Raw genomic sequence first — 13,603 nt, forward strand, 5'->3', positions numbered from 1 at the left:
CTTGGCCAAGCCAAGCTCTAGCCCCTGGAGTTCTCCATATCTTCTCACCCCGAAGCCAGATAATACTCACAGGTTCTGTACAGACTTTCGCAAGGTGAATGCAGTCACTGTCCCAGATTCGTATCCATTGCCTCGTATGGGAGATTGCATTGACAATCTTGGTTCAGCATTGTTTGTAAGCAAGCTTGATTTGCTGAAAGGTTATTGGCAGGTCCCATTAACCGCTCGTGCTTCAGATATTTCTGCCTTTGTGACCCCAGATAATTTTTTACAGTATAATGTGATGCCTTTTGGACTGCGAAATGCCCCGGCGACATTTCAGAGACTGGTGAACTTGGTTCTAGCCAATGTTCCAAACTGCAATGCATATCTTGATGACCTAGTTGTGTATTCTTCTAGCTGGTCGGAACATGTTGAAACCCTTGGTACTGTATTTGAGAAGCTAGCAGCAGCGTCTTTGACTGTGAATCTGGCAAAGTGTGAATTTGGTAAAGCCACAGTCACTTATCTAGGTAAGCAGGTGGGGTAGGGCCAAGTGCGCCCTGTGGAAGCTAAGGTCTCTGCTATTACAGCTTTCCCAGCACCCACCACCAGGCGGGAGCTGCGGCGGTTTCTAGGCATGGCGGGTTACTACAGGAGTTTTTGTAGAAACTTCTCCACTGTGGTTATCCCTCTCACCAACCTGCTTAGTCCCTCTAGGGAGTTTAAATGGACCCCAGACTGCCAGAATGCTTTTGAAAGTGTGAAGGCTCTTTTGTGTAGTGCTCCTGTTCTTGCGGCACCAGATTTTGCACTACCATTTAAGTTGGATGTAGATGCCAGTGGTATGGGTGCTGGTGCTGTCTTGCAACAGGAGGTCCATGGGATTGATCATCCTGTGTGTTACTTCTCTCGAAAGTTCAACAAACACCAGCTGAATTACTCCACGATCGAGAAGGAAGCCCTTGCTTTGTTGTTTGCGTTACAATATTTTGAGGTCTATGTTGGATCTAGTTCCATGCCTGTGGTTGTTTATACTGACCACAACCCACTGGTATTCCTAACTCGTATGTACAATCACAACCAGCGCCTTATGCGTTGGTCCCTGATGGTCCAAAACTATGATCTGGACATTCGCCATAAGAAGGGTACCAATAACGTGTTAGCGGATGCCTTATCTCGAGTGTAAAATGTGTGTGATAAAAAAATAGTATGTACAAAAGGAAATGGGAGATGGGTTTGTTTTTGTGTACGGGGGTGTTACGTTCCAGCATGTGGCTGTTGTATGTTGTTTGTACTTTTGTGGCCCCCCCCCCTTTCTCTCTCTTTCTCTCTCTCTCCTTCTCTCTCTCTCTCTCCCACTCCCTCCACCTGCTATACTCTGATCCAGGTTCCTGTCCTTCATCAGGACGCTAATTGGAAACCCAGCCATCAAGCAAATCACCAGTTGACCAATCGGAAGCCCGCCTCTTGTTTTAAAACCCATGTAGCACTTCCTGTTTCCCCCCCCCTTCCTTTTGTCTATAATGCTGTTGGTCAAATGTTTGATTCTGATATATTTAGCCAACTTGGTACAAGTGTATGTGTGTGTGTCTGTGGGTTGGGAATTGGAGCAGGTAAGGGCCCAATACATTTGGTGCTACACGTAGTGATATTATTGTCTAGACACACTAGGTAAGGAGTGATGCCACTCATTGTAGGTTTTGGACATAGCGTTTGGTTAGTCAGTGTAGGTAGTGAGCAGTAGGTTTTATTTTACCTTTGTGTTTGTATATAGGTAGACAAGATATTCCTTACTGAGTTAGTTGTGTTTTGTTTTACTTAGTTTATTCCTTTGGCATCATTCAAGCTCCTTTTCCCTTCCCCCCCCCCTTTTCCCCTTGGTTGTGTGTATCAAATCCACCATTGTCATTGTCTATTAGTCTGTTTTGTTTGTATATAAAAAAGGCACAATATATTACTTTCTTTAAACTAAACTTGTTGTGGGCATTGAATTATTTATCATTTGGTTCATTTATCACTAATTACAACACAATCATCTTTTATGTTATTCACCCCTTCCCCTAGACATACTGGGGTTGTAACACTCCCCTACTGAACATCTCCCTGGCATGGACTGCTGAGGATCTGTTCTGCAGCTGGACATGCAAGGCGTATGGTCCCCACACTGCCCGATAGGGTGGGTTCCTACACACCGTAGCCCTGCAGTGATATTACTACCACCCAAATCACGCATGCCTGACTGACCACCGCCGCTCTTCTGGCCATGGGAGGCACTAACATGATACCCGGCCTGGCGAGGGCGGGGTTGGGGGAACCCACGCTGCGACCCCCTGGGCCTCGAGTTCCCCCGCTGACAACCTTCATCGTTGACAGACACAACACCAGGCTCACCAAACACAGACGCAGAACGTGTGGCGTGGGAGCCGCTTGACAGCACAGCATTCTCACGGACAGACCCAGGCCTAGCCAGCAACTGGGTGTCAGCCCCTGTCCCCATGAGAAGCGAAACGTGGGGCCGCTTGTGCTTCACTGAAGGCATACGGCCCGCAGCCAAAAGGAACAAATCAGAGCCCGTATCCCGCTGGTGTTGGGGGGGGGAGTGACCGGAGAGCGAGCTAGACAGACGGTTTTTTAGGGCGTGCTCATCTAATGTAGCCGATCCCTCGGCCGCCAAGGCTGTCGGCCTTGTGATCACCTGTTGTCTTTGTGTCCAGGGTACCTCAGGCGGGGGAAACATGGCCGCTGGTCGGGGGCCTTGCCACAGCCGCTGGCGAGGCCGCGCCCTCACCTCTGGCTGCGCGGTGTGATGCGGTGTGGGGCCTAGGTCAAATACCGCCCGCGCTCCTGCGGAAAGACCAAAGTCCCTCTGCGGAGAGGGGAGCCCTGAGGAGGGAAAAACCTTCTCTCCTCCTCAAGGGGAGACTGTTCCAACCAAAGATGTCTGTGAACAAGCGTTGACAGCATCCTAGCCCTCCCTGCGGTTATAGTTGCGGCTAGGTCAAAAGCTGAATAATCTCAAAACCTTGCGCGATGTTTTGACGTCGGCTGGCCCTAAGGCCAATTTGAACAATGTTGCCAGTCGCTGCTAATTCTATACCGCATCGGTATAGGCTTTAACAGCCCACCAGCCACCTGCCGGACCGACCTGCCTCATGGTGTCGGCCGGGCAGGACACCGTTCCACCATGTCAGAGGCAAAGGACTGATGCCACCTGCTTCACAAGCACGGAACACCAGTGGTGGCTGCAGACCAAAGTCTACTACTAGTGAATCACTGCCTCACTAGTAGGCATGCAGCAACCTCCACTGTGGTGTGCACCGATGAAGGGGTAAATGAATAAATGAACGAAAACTCCACTAACACACTGCAGAATGGGCTAGCCCATACACACAATTGTTAAGGGGATGCAGACCAGAGAAAAACACCAGTCCCGTCCACACAATTCATAGATTCACAAAAAGCACACCAGCCCTGAGCCTCAGCCCATCCACCCATGTAAATGGTAAACAAGCCCCCGTTAAACCCCCAACATTAGACACCGATTGACCATCAGCATGAATGGTTAAGAGGAGGGAAGACCTTTTAATAAAGACAGCCCTCGGCGGGGAACAAAGGAATGGCGTCCTAGCATTGTAGCATTAGCATTAGTCGCACGCTCTAGTATAGCTGGGAAAACACCCAAAACAGAGTCATGACGACCATGTTTTCCCAAATGTCCTGCCCCTCGCGCCAATACATCACTCGGCTGTCTCACGGGACAACGAGCAGTATTACTCATGCTAGTATCAATGCCTGACAACGCAGGCCTTACCCGTGCTCGACTTAGCTCGACTGCTAACCGATGCGCGACGTCCCTCAGTCCGCTGTCACGAGACGAGGAAAACCCAGGACAGGCCTGTTGCGCTGTTTAGGATGTGCTGAGAAGATTCCAGGGGCTGGTGAACTTCTGGCGAAAACCCAACATTGTGTAATTTCTCCCTGCGTTTTCATAACAGCTAGTTCACGGAGTGCACTGCTACTTCCGTGTTGGAAACAAAAAAGAGGAAGGTAGAGTGTGACCATGTCCGGCGTCATATAGTGGGACGCGGGGGCGTGGCCTGGTCACGTGCATGTGAGTGCATTTGTTTGTTCGTGAGCACATTATGTGCTAGGAGATAAGAGATATCTCATAATGGCGAAGAGCGAGACGCGATTGGCCAGTATTTAAGCATTACATCACGCGCAGGAGTGGTTTGTGACCAATAAACCATGCCTAGGGGTGGTCGTTAGACCCCCCTAGGCATGGTTTATTGGTCACAAATCACGACTACAAGTGGTGTAAAGCTTTTATACAACTGCCAGATTCATCCAACCTTATTTCTATACAATAAACACACATTAATCGAAGATTTATTGAAAAAAACATCCGCCAGAAAAAGTAGTTCCCACAACTACAAAAAAGACAAGTTGCCTCCATGTGGAAGCAGCTTGAAGTGCATCCAACCAAACTAACACATCCAACTGTGTATTATTGGAATGATTGAGAGAAGTTGCCTCATGTGGAAGCAGCTTGAAGTGCATCCAACCAACTAACACATCCAACTGTGTATTATTGGAATGATTGATTGAACATTTTATTACCAGATGCAGAATGGGTACAATACAGTACGGCTCAATACACACAATTGTTAAGGGAATGCAGACCTACTTTCCATAGAACTTCATTCTTAGATGCTTCTATATAAAGTAGGTAAAACAAATTAAAACGTTTTCTTTGCCCTATAGGAAAAAAACGTTTTCTTCGCCCTATTTTTTTATTTATTTCTTTTAGCCTAAACTTAACCAGTTGGAAACCAGGGGTACAGTAATAAAATTAGCAATCAACCAATCAATCAATTCAATAGACCATGCTCACTTAAAACAGCGCTGCTTCTCTCTCAGTCTGACTCCCCCGCTGTTGCAGACAGGAGTGTGTGTGTGTGTGTGTGTGTGTGTGTATGTGTGTGTGTGTGTGTGTGTGTGTGTGTGTGTGTGTGTGTGTGTGTGTGTGTATGTGTGTGTGTGTGTTTGTGGGTACGCCAGCGTCGGACAGTGTGAGAGTGAACGCTGCAGTCAGTGGGAAGGAAGTAGAAATTTAAATCAATCAATTAATCAATCAATCAATCCGCGATTTTTCTTTTGTTCTAGATTGACTCAAGACCCATCAATTACATCATCCAACATTGTTTAAAGGACTAACACATTCCCCTTGACAGAATCGCTTCATATTTAGTCGTTATGGTGCTATCAACATATCCATTTGTTGTCCGCTATCTTGTTTTCTCCCGGAGTGAGCCGGGGAGTGATATGTGATTCGGTTGTGGGCGGGTCCTGAGCCCAGGACCGTGGATTGTTGCCAATAAAGACGTGTAAATGGCCAATCAGAATCGAGAAATTTGCATGCCGTTGTATAAGATAATATAACTATACATTTCTTATAAATTAAACGTCCTCAACAATCCTACTGACAAAGTTTATTTCCACCTCTGTGTAAAATAGAAATCAACAACAGCAACAACAAAAAAAACTTAAATAAAAAGAGATTCAGATGAAACAGAAGATATTATTTCAACTCCCATTGCCACTGAGGGAGTATTATAAAAACATGATGTTTTTCGCTTGAATAATTTTGGCACCTGTTTACAACAAACTGTGTTTGGAAAGTGTTGAAAGCATTTTGTCAGAGAGGAAATTCATCAGAAGACAAATCCCCCAGCAGATGACAGGGGAAAAAACGTATCTGTCTAAATACCTCGCTTTAAACCTTTTCAGATGGGCGGTGGTTTCTCTCTATGAAACCCTGTCAACAGATTTAAGGGACTAACATTTAAATGTGAAATTTTTACTTTGAGGCAAATTACTAACTTCGGAAAAGAAACAACAACTAAAAGACTTTTGTGACATGTTGGGATCTGTCTTTCAAAGATTCCCTCCAGATGTATTTTAATTAAACCTTTAAAACATTTTAAATAGCAATTTGTATAAATATGTTTTTCCACCAAACTGCTCAATACACTACTAAAGATGGCAGCATCATCTTTACCCTCATTGAGAATGCACGGAGCTATGAATATGCAAATTGGACACAATCACCCATTGATATTTACCAAGTTGGCAGCTTATTCTCTCAAGTCTCAAGACATGTCAATACCTACTCAGCTTTCTGTGTAGCTGAAGCTAAAGGTGTCAAGTGACCACATATTGGACCATGAGAGGTTCAACCTATTAGTGACATCACACATGCAACTCAGATTTCAGGGGAGTACAGAGAAGCTTTATAGTGATAGTGATAGTGGCTCAGGAGGTAGGAGTGGTTGTCTGGTAATCGGAAGGTTCCTGGTTCTATTCCGGCTCCTCCAGGCAGCGTGTCGAAGTGTCCTTGAGCAAGACACTTAACCTCTAACTGCTTTCAATGAGCAGGTTGGCACCTTGCATGGTTGCCTCTGCTGTCGGTGTGAGTGAATGGGTGAATGTGAGGCATAAATTGAAAAGCGCTTTGGATAAAAAGCTGTAAATAAATGCAGTTAATTTACCATTTAGTGGAATTCAGTGGCAAATGTGAAGCTTGAGTATTGCTTTGTAACAGAATTTAGAATGCGTATTGCTTCACCAACTCCGTACCTTCCCCTCTCTCTCTCTCTCTCTCTCTCTCTCTCTCTCTCTCTCTCTCTCTCTCTCTCTCTCTCTCTCTCTCTCTCTCTCTCTCTCTCTCTCTCTCTCTCTCTCTCTCTCTCTCGCTTTCTCTTCCTGACTTCTCCTTTCCTTGTCACTCCCTCACTCCCTCCAGGCTGCCTGCATCCCTGTTCTGCTGAGCAATGGCTGGGAGCTGCCCTTCTCTGAGGTCATAGACTGGAACAAAGCTGCCATCATAGGAGACGAGAGACTGTTACTGCAGGTAGGAGGGAGGGAGGAGAGACTGTTACTGCAGGTAGGAGGGAGGGGAGAGGAGAGACAGTTACTGCAGGTAGGAGGGAGGACGAGAGGCTGTTACTGCAGGTAGGAGGGAGGACGAGAGGCTGTTACTGCAGGTAGGAGGGAGGGAGGAGAGACTGTTACTGGAGGTAGGAGGGAGGGAGGAGGAGAGACAGTTACTGCAGGTAGGAGGGAGGGAGGACGAGAGACAGTTACTGCAGGTAGGAGGGAGGGAGGAGAGACTGTTACTGCAGGTAGGAGGGAGGGAGGAGGAGAGACAGTTACTGCAGGTAGGAGGGAGGGAGGAGAGACTGTTACTGCAGGTAGGAGGGAGGGAGGACGAGAGACAGTTACTGCAGGTAGGAGGGACGGAGGAGGAGAGACTGTTACTGGAGGTAGGAGGGAGGGAGGAGGAGAGACTGTTACTGCAGGTAGGAGGGAGGGAGGAGGAGAGACTGTTACTGCAGGTAGGAGGGAGGGAGGACGAGAGACTGTTACTGCAGTAATGTATCTTCTCAATGATTCTATGTTATAGCTATATGATCTTTCTCTAATGTATAGTGGAATAGCTTACTCTGCTCGTTGTGTTTCCCGTTAAAGTAACAGTTCATTCAAATGTGGTCCTTTGGAAATCACGTGGAGGCGGAGACAGCGCTGCGGGTGAAAACGGTTCTGACCGTTGTTTTATTGGAATATCCAACAGCTTAAATTATCTGGTTCACAGCATCAATTATTTTCTATCTCTAATCAGCTTTTCCCGGAGGGCTTCTTAGTGGCGTCTCTTATTCTCGAACTGGTGGGGTGGTTTCTCCGTCTCTGCTTCTCCGTTCTCTCTGCGTGTCTCTCTGCGTCTCGGTGTCTCTGTCTCACCTCCATCATTCAACCTGTAGGTTTTATAGAGAAGAGAGAACCCCCCCCAGCCCTTGCGCCATCCAGTGCCGTCACCCCAGAGAGCCTGCTTTCCTATTGGCTAGAAGGTCTCCCCTCTCAGTGATTTGGGTCTTTCGAAACAGCGTTACAAGGTGACCTTACAGAGGGGATATGAACTAGTTTCCTTTTAGAATGATTTACCCAAGTGTCCCTGAATGCGACCCTCATACAGATGGAAATATAGTACCCATTCAACCTAACAGTGGGTATCACAGAATGGCCTGTTTGGTCTGCTTAGCTAAAGTAAACAGAACTCGGATGTTGGCCTTCAGGCCGTCACTTCTTGACTTAAAAGTTAGTTATCTGGCGCACCATCCCTGTTCGTTGTGGAGGAAGATGTGTCATCTGTTTGCCATTTGATCTGTTCTTATTTTTATGGCACTCTGGGCTTTTTCCTATAGCTGCTAGGTGAAGGCTGAAGGGGTGCACTGTTAGCTTTTTGACTGAGTTCTCCTGTGGCTTTTTCCATCAACCGCTAGATGATTTTAATCCTTCCTGTAATGCTTATATGGGTCATTTTGATCCATTTCGACTGAGGCCAGTTAACAGCCTTCTTGTTGACTCAAATGTATGGTTAACCTAACAGGTGATTTGGCATGGCTGTGAGTCTCTATTTTCTAAGAGAAAATAACCTAGTTCTTTGCTATTTCATATATGTGCATAATTTTCTATTGTTTAATTTACAGGTTTTATTTAGATAAATATACGACAGCAGGTAGGAGGGAGGGAGGATGAGAGACTGTTACTGCAGGTAGGAGGGAGTGAGGACGAGAGACTGTTACTGCAGGTAGGAGGGAGGGAGGACGAGAGACTGTTACTGCAGGTAGGATGGAGGGAGGGAGGAGAGACTATTACTGCAGGTAGGAGGGAGGGAGGACGAGAGACTGTTACTGCAGGTAGGAGGGAGGGAGGACGAGAGACTGTTACTGCAGGTAGGAGGGAGGGAGGACGAGAGACTGTTACTGCAGGTAGGAGGGAGGGAGGACGAGAGACTGTTACTGCAGGTAGGATGGAGGGAGGGAGGAGAGACTATTACTGCAGGTAGGAGGGAGGGAGGACGAGAGACTGTTACTGCAGGTAGGAGGGAGGGAGGACGAGAGACTGTTACTGCAGGTAGGAGGGAGGGAGGACGAGAGACTGTTACTGCAGGTAGGAGGGAGGGAGGGAGGGAGGAGAGACTATTACTGCAGGTAGGAGGGAGGGAGGACGAGAGACTGTTACTGCAGGTAGGAGGGAGGGAGGATGAGAGACTGTTACTGGAGGAGGGAGGGAGGGAGGACGAGAGACTGTTACTGCAGGTAGGAGGGAGGGAGGATGAGAGACTGTTACTGCAGGTAGGAGGGAGGGAGGACGAGAGACTGTTACTGCATGGAGGTAGGAGGGAGGGATGAGAGACTATTACTGCAGGTAGGAGGGAGGGAGGAGGGGATACTGTTACTGCAGGTAGGAGGGAGGGAGGAGAGACTGTTACTGCAGGTAGGAGGGAGGGAGGGAGGAGAGACTGTTACTGTAGGTAGGAGGGAGGGAGGAGGAGATACTGTTACTGCAGGTAGGAGGGAGGGAGGAGAGACTGTTACTGCAGGTAGGAGGGAGGGAGGGAGGAGAGACTGTTACTGTAGGTAGGAGGGAGGGAGGAGAGACTGTTACTGTAGGTAGGAGGGAGGGAGGAGAGGATGTTACTGCAGGAGGGAGGGAGGGAGGGAGGGAGGGAGGGAGGGAGGGAGGGAGGGAGGGAGGGAGGGAGGGAGGGAGGGAGGGAGGGAGGGAGGGAGGGAGGGATCAAGGGAGGAAGGAATGGAGGGAGGGAGGAAGAGATGATGGATGGATGAATCGGTGATGGATGGATGAAGGGATGGATGGGTGGAAGAATGGACGAACTGATACAGAAGACCTTTCCTCTTTTCTCAAATCAGCCACATCATGATTTATTTAATTCACCAATAAACACACACAGCAGACTTGGAAAGTTGGATAGTGAAAGCAGGTCTTTCTGCAGAGCTCTTTTCACTGTGTCTCCTCAGCATCAGATTAAACCTCTCTTTTCATCAGCAGCTAATTCTGTTTCATTTGTGACTATTTGCAGACTGGGAGTGTCCGCATGGTGAAATGCCAAGCCCTTCTCTATCATAATCCCCATCTCCAGCACCCGCGGCCTGGGAGGAATTCCACTAAGCTCCATTAGGCACGAAGTCCAGTGTATGACAGACAGAATCGACATTCCCATTCAAATCAGAGAGAATGGATTTTCCATGTTTCATAAGCCACGGTGCACCGTGTCGTACAGATTCATTTGAATTAAGTTGAGGTCAAGTTTACTTTATGCTAATGAAGAATTCACCACACAACCCCTCCAAACTCACCACACCGTCCCTCCAAACTCACCACACCGCCCCTCCAAACTCACCACACCGCCCCTCCAAACTCACCACACCACCCCCCCAAACTCACCACACCGCCGCTCCAAACTCATCACACCGTCCCTCCAAACTCAGTAGCTCAGGGGGTAGAGTGGTCGTCTGGTATTCAGAAGGTTCCCAGTTCGATTCCAGCTCTTCCTGGCACCGTGCCGAAGTGTCCTTGAACAAGACACGGAACCCCTAACTGCTCCCGATGAGCACCTTTGGCACCTTGCATGGTCGCCTCCGCCGTCCGTGTGTGAATGTGTGAGCGAATGGGTAAATGAGAAGCATACGTTGTAAAGTGCTTTTGATCAAAATCACTATATAAATGCAGCCATTTACCATGACAGATCCAGACAAAGGATAAACATCAGACCTACCTTTATTTTTATTTTTTAATGGAGAGAACTGTGGAGCCAACATGGTAATGCTAACAACTGTTCAGAAAAAATAAATAAAAATGTAGTTGCCTTAGTCCTCAATTATGATTTATTGCTCAGATCAGCTTTTTTGGTTTGGCTGTTCACATTATTTTCTATACGTGGTCAATATCAGATTCCAGTGTGAACTGGTCACACTCGTGGACTGAACCGCAAATAAACAATAACAAATATGGATGTAAACATTGTGACCTGTCACCATACACGTCACAATGTATGGATTAATTTACAAGTTGATGTACAGTGGAGGCCAGTTATGAGCATATGATAATGGTGGTGAGGAGGAGGTAAAAGAGAGCAATTTTTTCCTTCAATATGCTTTCAAACACAGACCTTTCAAACACAGGTTATGATACGTCACTCCTCGAGTTTTGCTTGTACAGAAGTATCACCTAAAATATAAGGTAAAGTCCTTAAGATACTGTGCCTCCGCTGACCACCTCTATCACAGCTGTCTTCCATGTTTGTATTCACAGCGTGACTCCCGCTAGCGCAGAATGGTGGACAGAGAGAGAGACAGAGAGAGAGAGATAAAGGTAGAGAGGGAGAGGTAGAGGAGGGATGGCGAGAGAGAGATAGGGAGGGAGGGGGAGATGAAGGGAGAGAGGGAGAAGTAAAGGAGGGATGGAGAGAGAGAGGGGGAGGGAGAGTTAGAGGAGGGATGGAGAGAGAGATTGGGGATGGAGGAAGGAAGAGAGAGATATTGAGAGAGACAGGTAGTAGAGAGATGGGGTATGAGAGTGAGGGAGATAAATGGAGGAAGAAAGATATGGGGGTGAGAGAGAAAAGGAAGGAGAGAGAGAGATTTAGGGAGAGTGGGATGGAGGGAGATAGGGATGGAAGGAGAGAGAGATGGAGGGAGAGGGATGGGGGAGAGAGAAATGGAGAGGGAGGGATGGAGGGAAAAAGGGAGAGATAGAGGAGCGTGTTGGAGGGTCTCAGGATAATGAGGGATTTCCTCTAATCTGTTCTGTGAGCCCAGAGAATGAATGATGTCTCTCTCTCTCTGTCATGAGGTATTGTAGAATATTATTTGAAGGGAATGAAAAGACTGTCCTCGACCCCGTTCGATGCAGTTTCAACAAAGTTTATTGGTAACACTTTATAATAACACTCAGTTATAAGACATTTATAAGGTATTTGTAGCTAATGAACTAATCATGAACATGTAGTGGGCACTTACATGGGCACTTACCTAGACGGGACATAATCCACCTACACTGTCACTTTAAGGACATGGGGCATCCGGGGTATCTAGAGCGGCCATATTAACGCTTGACTTTGTTTGTTGTGGTATCCATGGCTATGCTATTAAATGATGCACACTGATGTGTGGTCAAAGAAACTTCACTCTCTTTGGTCGTGATTTCCCGTCTCCTACATTGGTGAACATGACGTTCTTGGACGCTTTCAAGAACGATTGAACAATGGAACAGGCAGTCGCGCTGAAGTTTATGGAAGCAGCAGTTGCGCTGAAATTGCCAGAGTTCTGGGAAACGCAAGCTACTGCATGGTTTGTGCAGGCGGAGGCGCAGTTTGCAATAAAGAAAATAACGGAGGATGACACTAAGTACTATCACGTTGTCGCTGTGCTGGGGACTAACACGGCAGCCAGAGTGGTGAGTCTACTCACAAACCCTCCGGCGCACGATAAATATGGCACGCTGAAGGCACACTTGTTGAAGTGTTTTGAACTGTCTGAGGTGGAACGAGCTAACCGGCTGTTTTCATTGCAAGGTCTGGGCGACAGTAAACCGTCTGAGCTTATGGATAGGATGTTGGCGTTGATGGGAGAACATGAGCCCAACCATTTTCTCTTCCGACAGCTGTTCTTGCGCCAGTTACCGGCTCAGGTAAGGGCTGCCTTGGCCAACACAACAATAAATGACTGCCATATGTTAGCCGCGGAGGCGGATACGTTATTTTTGGCCAGCCAGCAGCAACACTGTACGGCTGTGTTCTATCATGACCAACCCTCTACCTCTCACCATGGGGATTATACCGTCGCTGCTGCGGTGGCAGCCCCTCGCCAGCGAGGGAGAGACACTGGCTGGTGTTTCTTTCACACAAAGTATGGAGCCAGGGCTAACCAAGCCGTCCCCCATGTACTTACAAGGGGCCGGGAAACGCCCGGGCCGGCGCTCAACAGTGGCCATGAGCGTTGGTGGGGCCGGCAGGCTACTGTTTATTCGGGACAACATCTCAGGCAGGTGTTTCATGTGCGACACAGGGGCACAGAGAAGCGTGCTGCCTGCGTCAAGGGTGGACACCCTGGCCGACGGGCATGGGCTCCCTATGGAAGCTGCCAATGGTACTACGATCCGCACGTATGGCAGTAGGCTAGTGGAGTTGTGTTTTGGTGACCGGCGGTTTAGCTGGAACTTCATTACTGCTGATGTGTCTGTGCCCCTGCTGGGTGCTGATTTTCTGTGTGCCTATGGATTGTTGGTGGATGTCAGGAACAATCGATTGATCGACGCCACCACCTTTTGTTCATTTGAATGTACTGTCGGGGCAGCGCCTCCTGTGGGTTTGTCTAACATGTTGTCTGTTACAGATGAGTTCCACCAGCTGCTAGCCGAGTTCCCTGTCCTTACCCAGCCCACTTTCTCGTCCTCCACCAGTAAGCACGGTGTGGAGCATCACATCGCTACGGCAGGTGCGCCAGTCTACTCCCGGGCTCGGCGCCTAGATCCTGCCAAGCTGGCCGTGGCCAAGGCAGAGTTTTCCAACATGGAGAACCTGGGTATTATCCGTCGTTCTGACAGCCCATGGGCCTCACCCCTTCACATTGTCCCCAAGGCTGCCGGCGGGTGGCGCCCGTGTGGCGATTACCGCCGCCTTAACGAGGTAACCACACCGGACCGATACCCGGTTCCACATATTCAGGATTTTTCCACCCACCTGGCCCGGAAGCTCATA

General features: G+C 48.2%; 1 protein-coding gene across 1 annotated transcript in view; it reads left to right on the forward strand.

The window, feature by feature from the left end:
• The window catches only part of LOC311227950 (exostosin-1), a gene marked incomplete at both ends in the record, with an annotated part of 687,742 nt that overhangs the window by 421,704 nt on the left and 252,435 nt on the right, over positions 1 to 13,603 (forward strand). The window contains one exon of the mRNA XM_084313822.1: positions 6,788 to 6,895. Coding sequence (XP_084169948.1) covers positions 6,788 to 6,895 — 108 coding nt within the window. The remainder of the gene's footprint in view (positions 1 to 6,787; positions 6,896 to 13,603) is intronic.

The sequence above is a fragment of the Notolepis coatsorum genome (assembly GCF_963971535.1).
Source record: "Notolepis coatsorum genome assembly, chromosome: 5".
NCBI lineage: Eukaryota > Metazoa > Chordata > Actinopteri > Aulopiformes > Paralepididae > Notolepis > Notolepis coatsorum.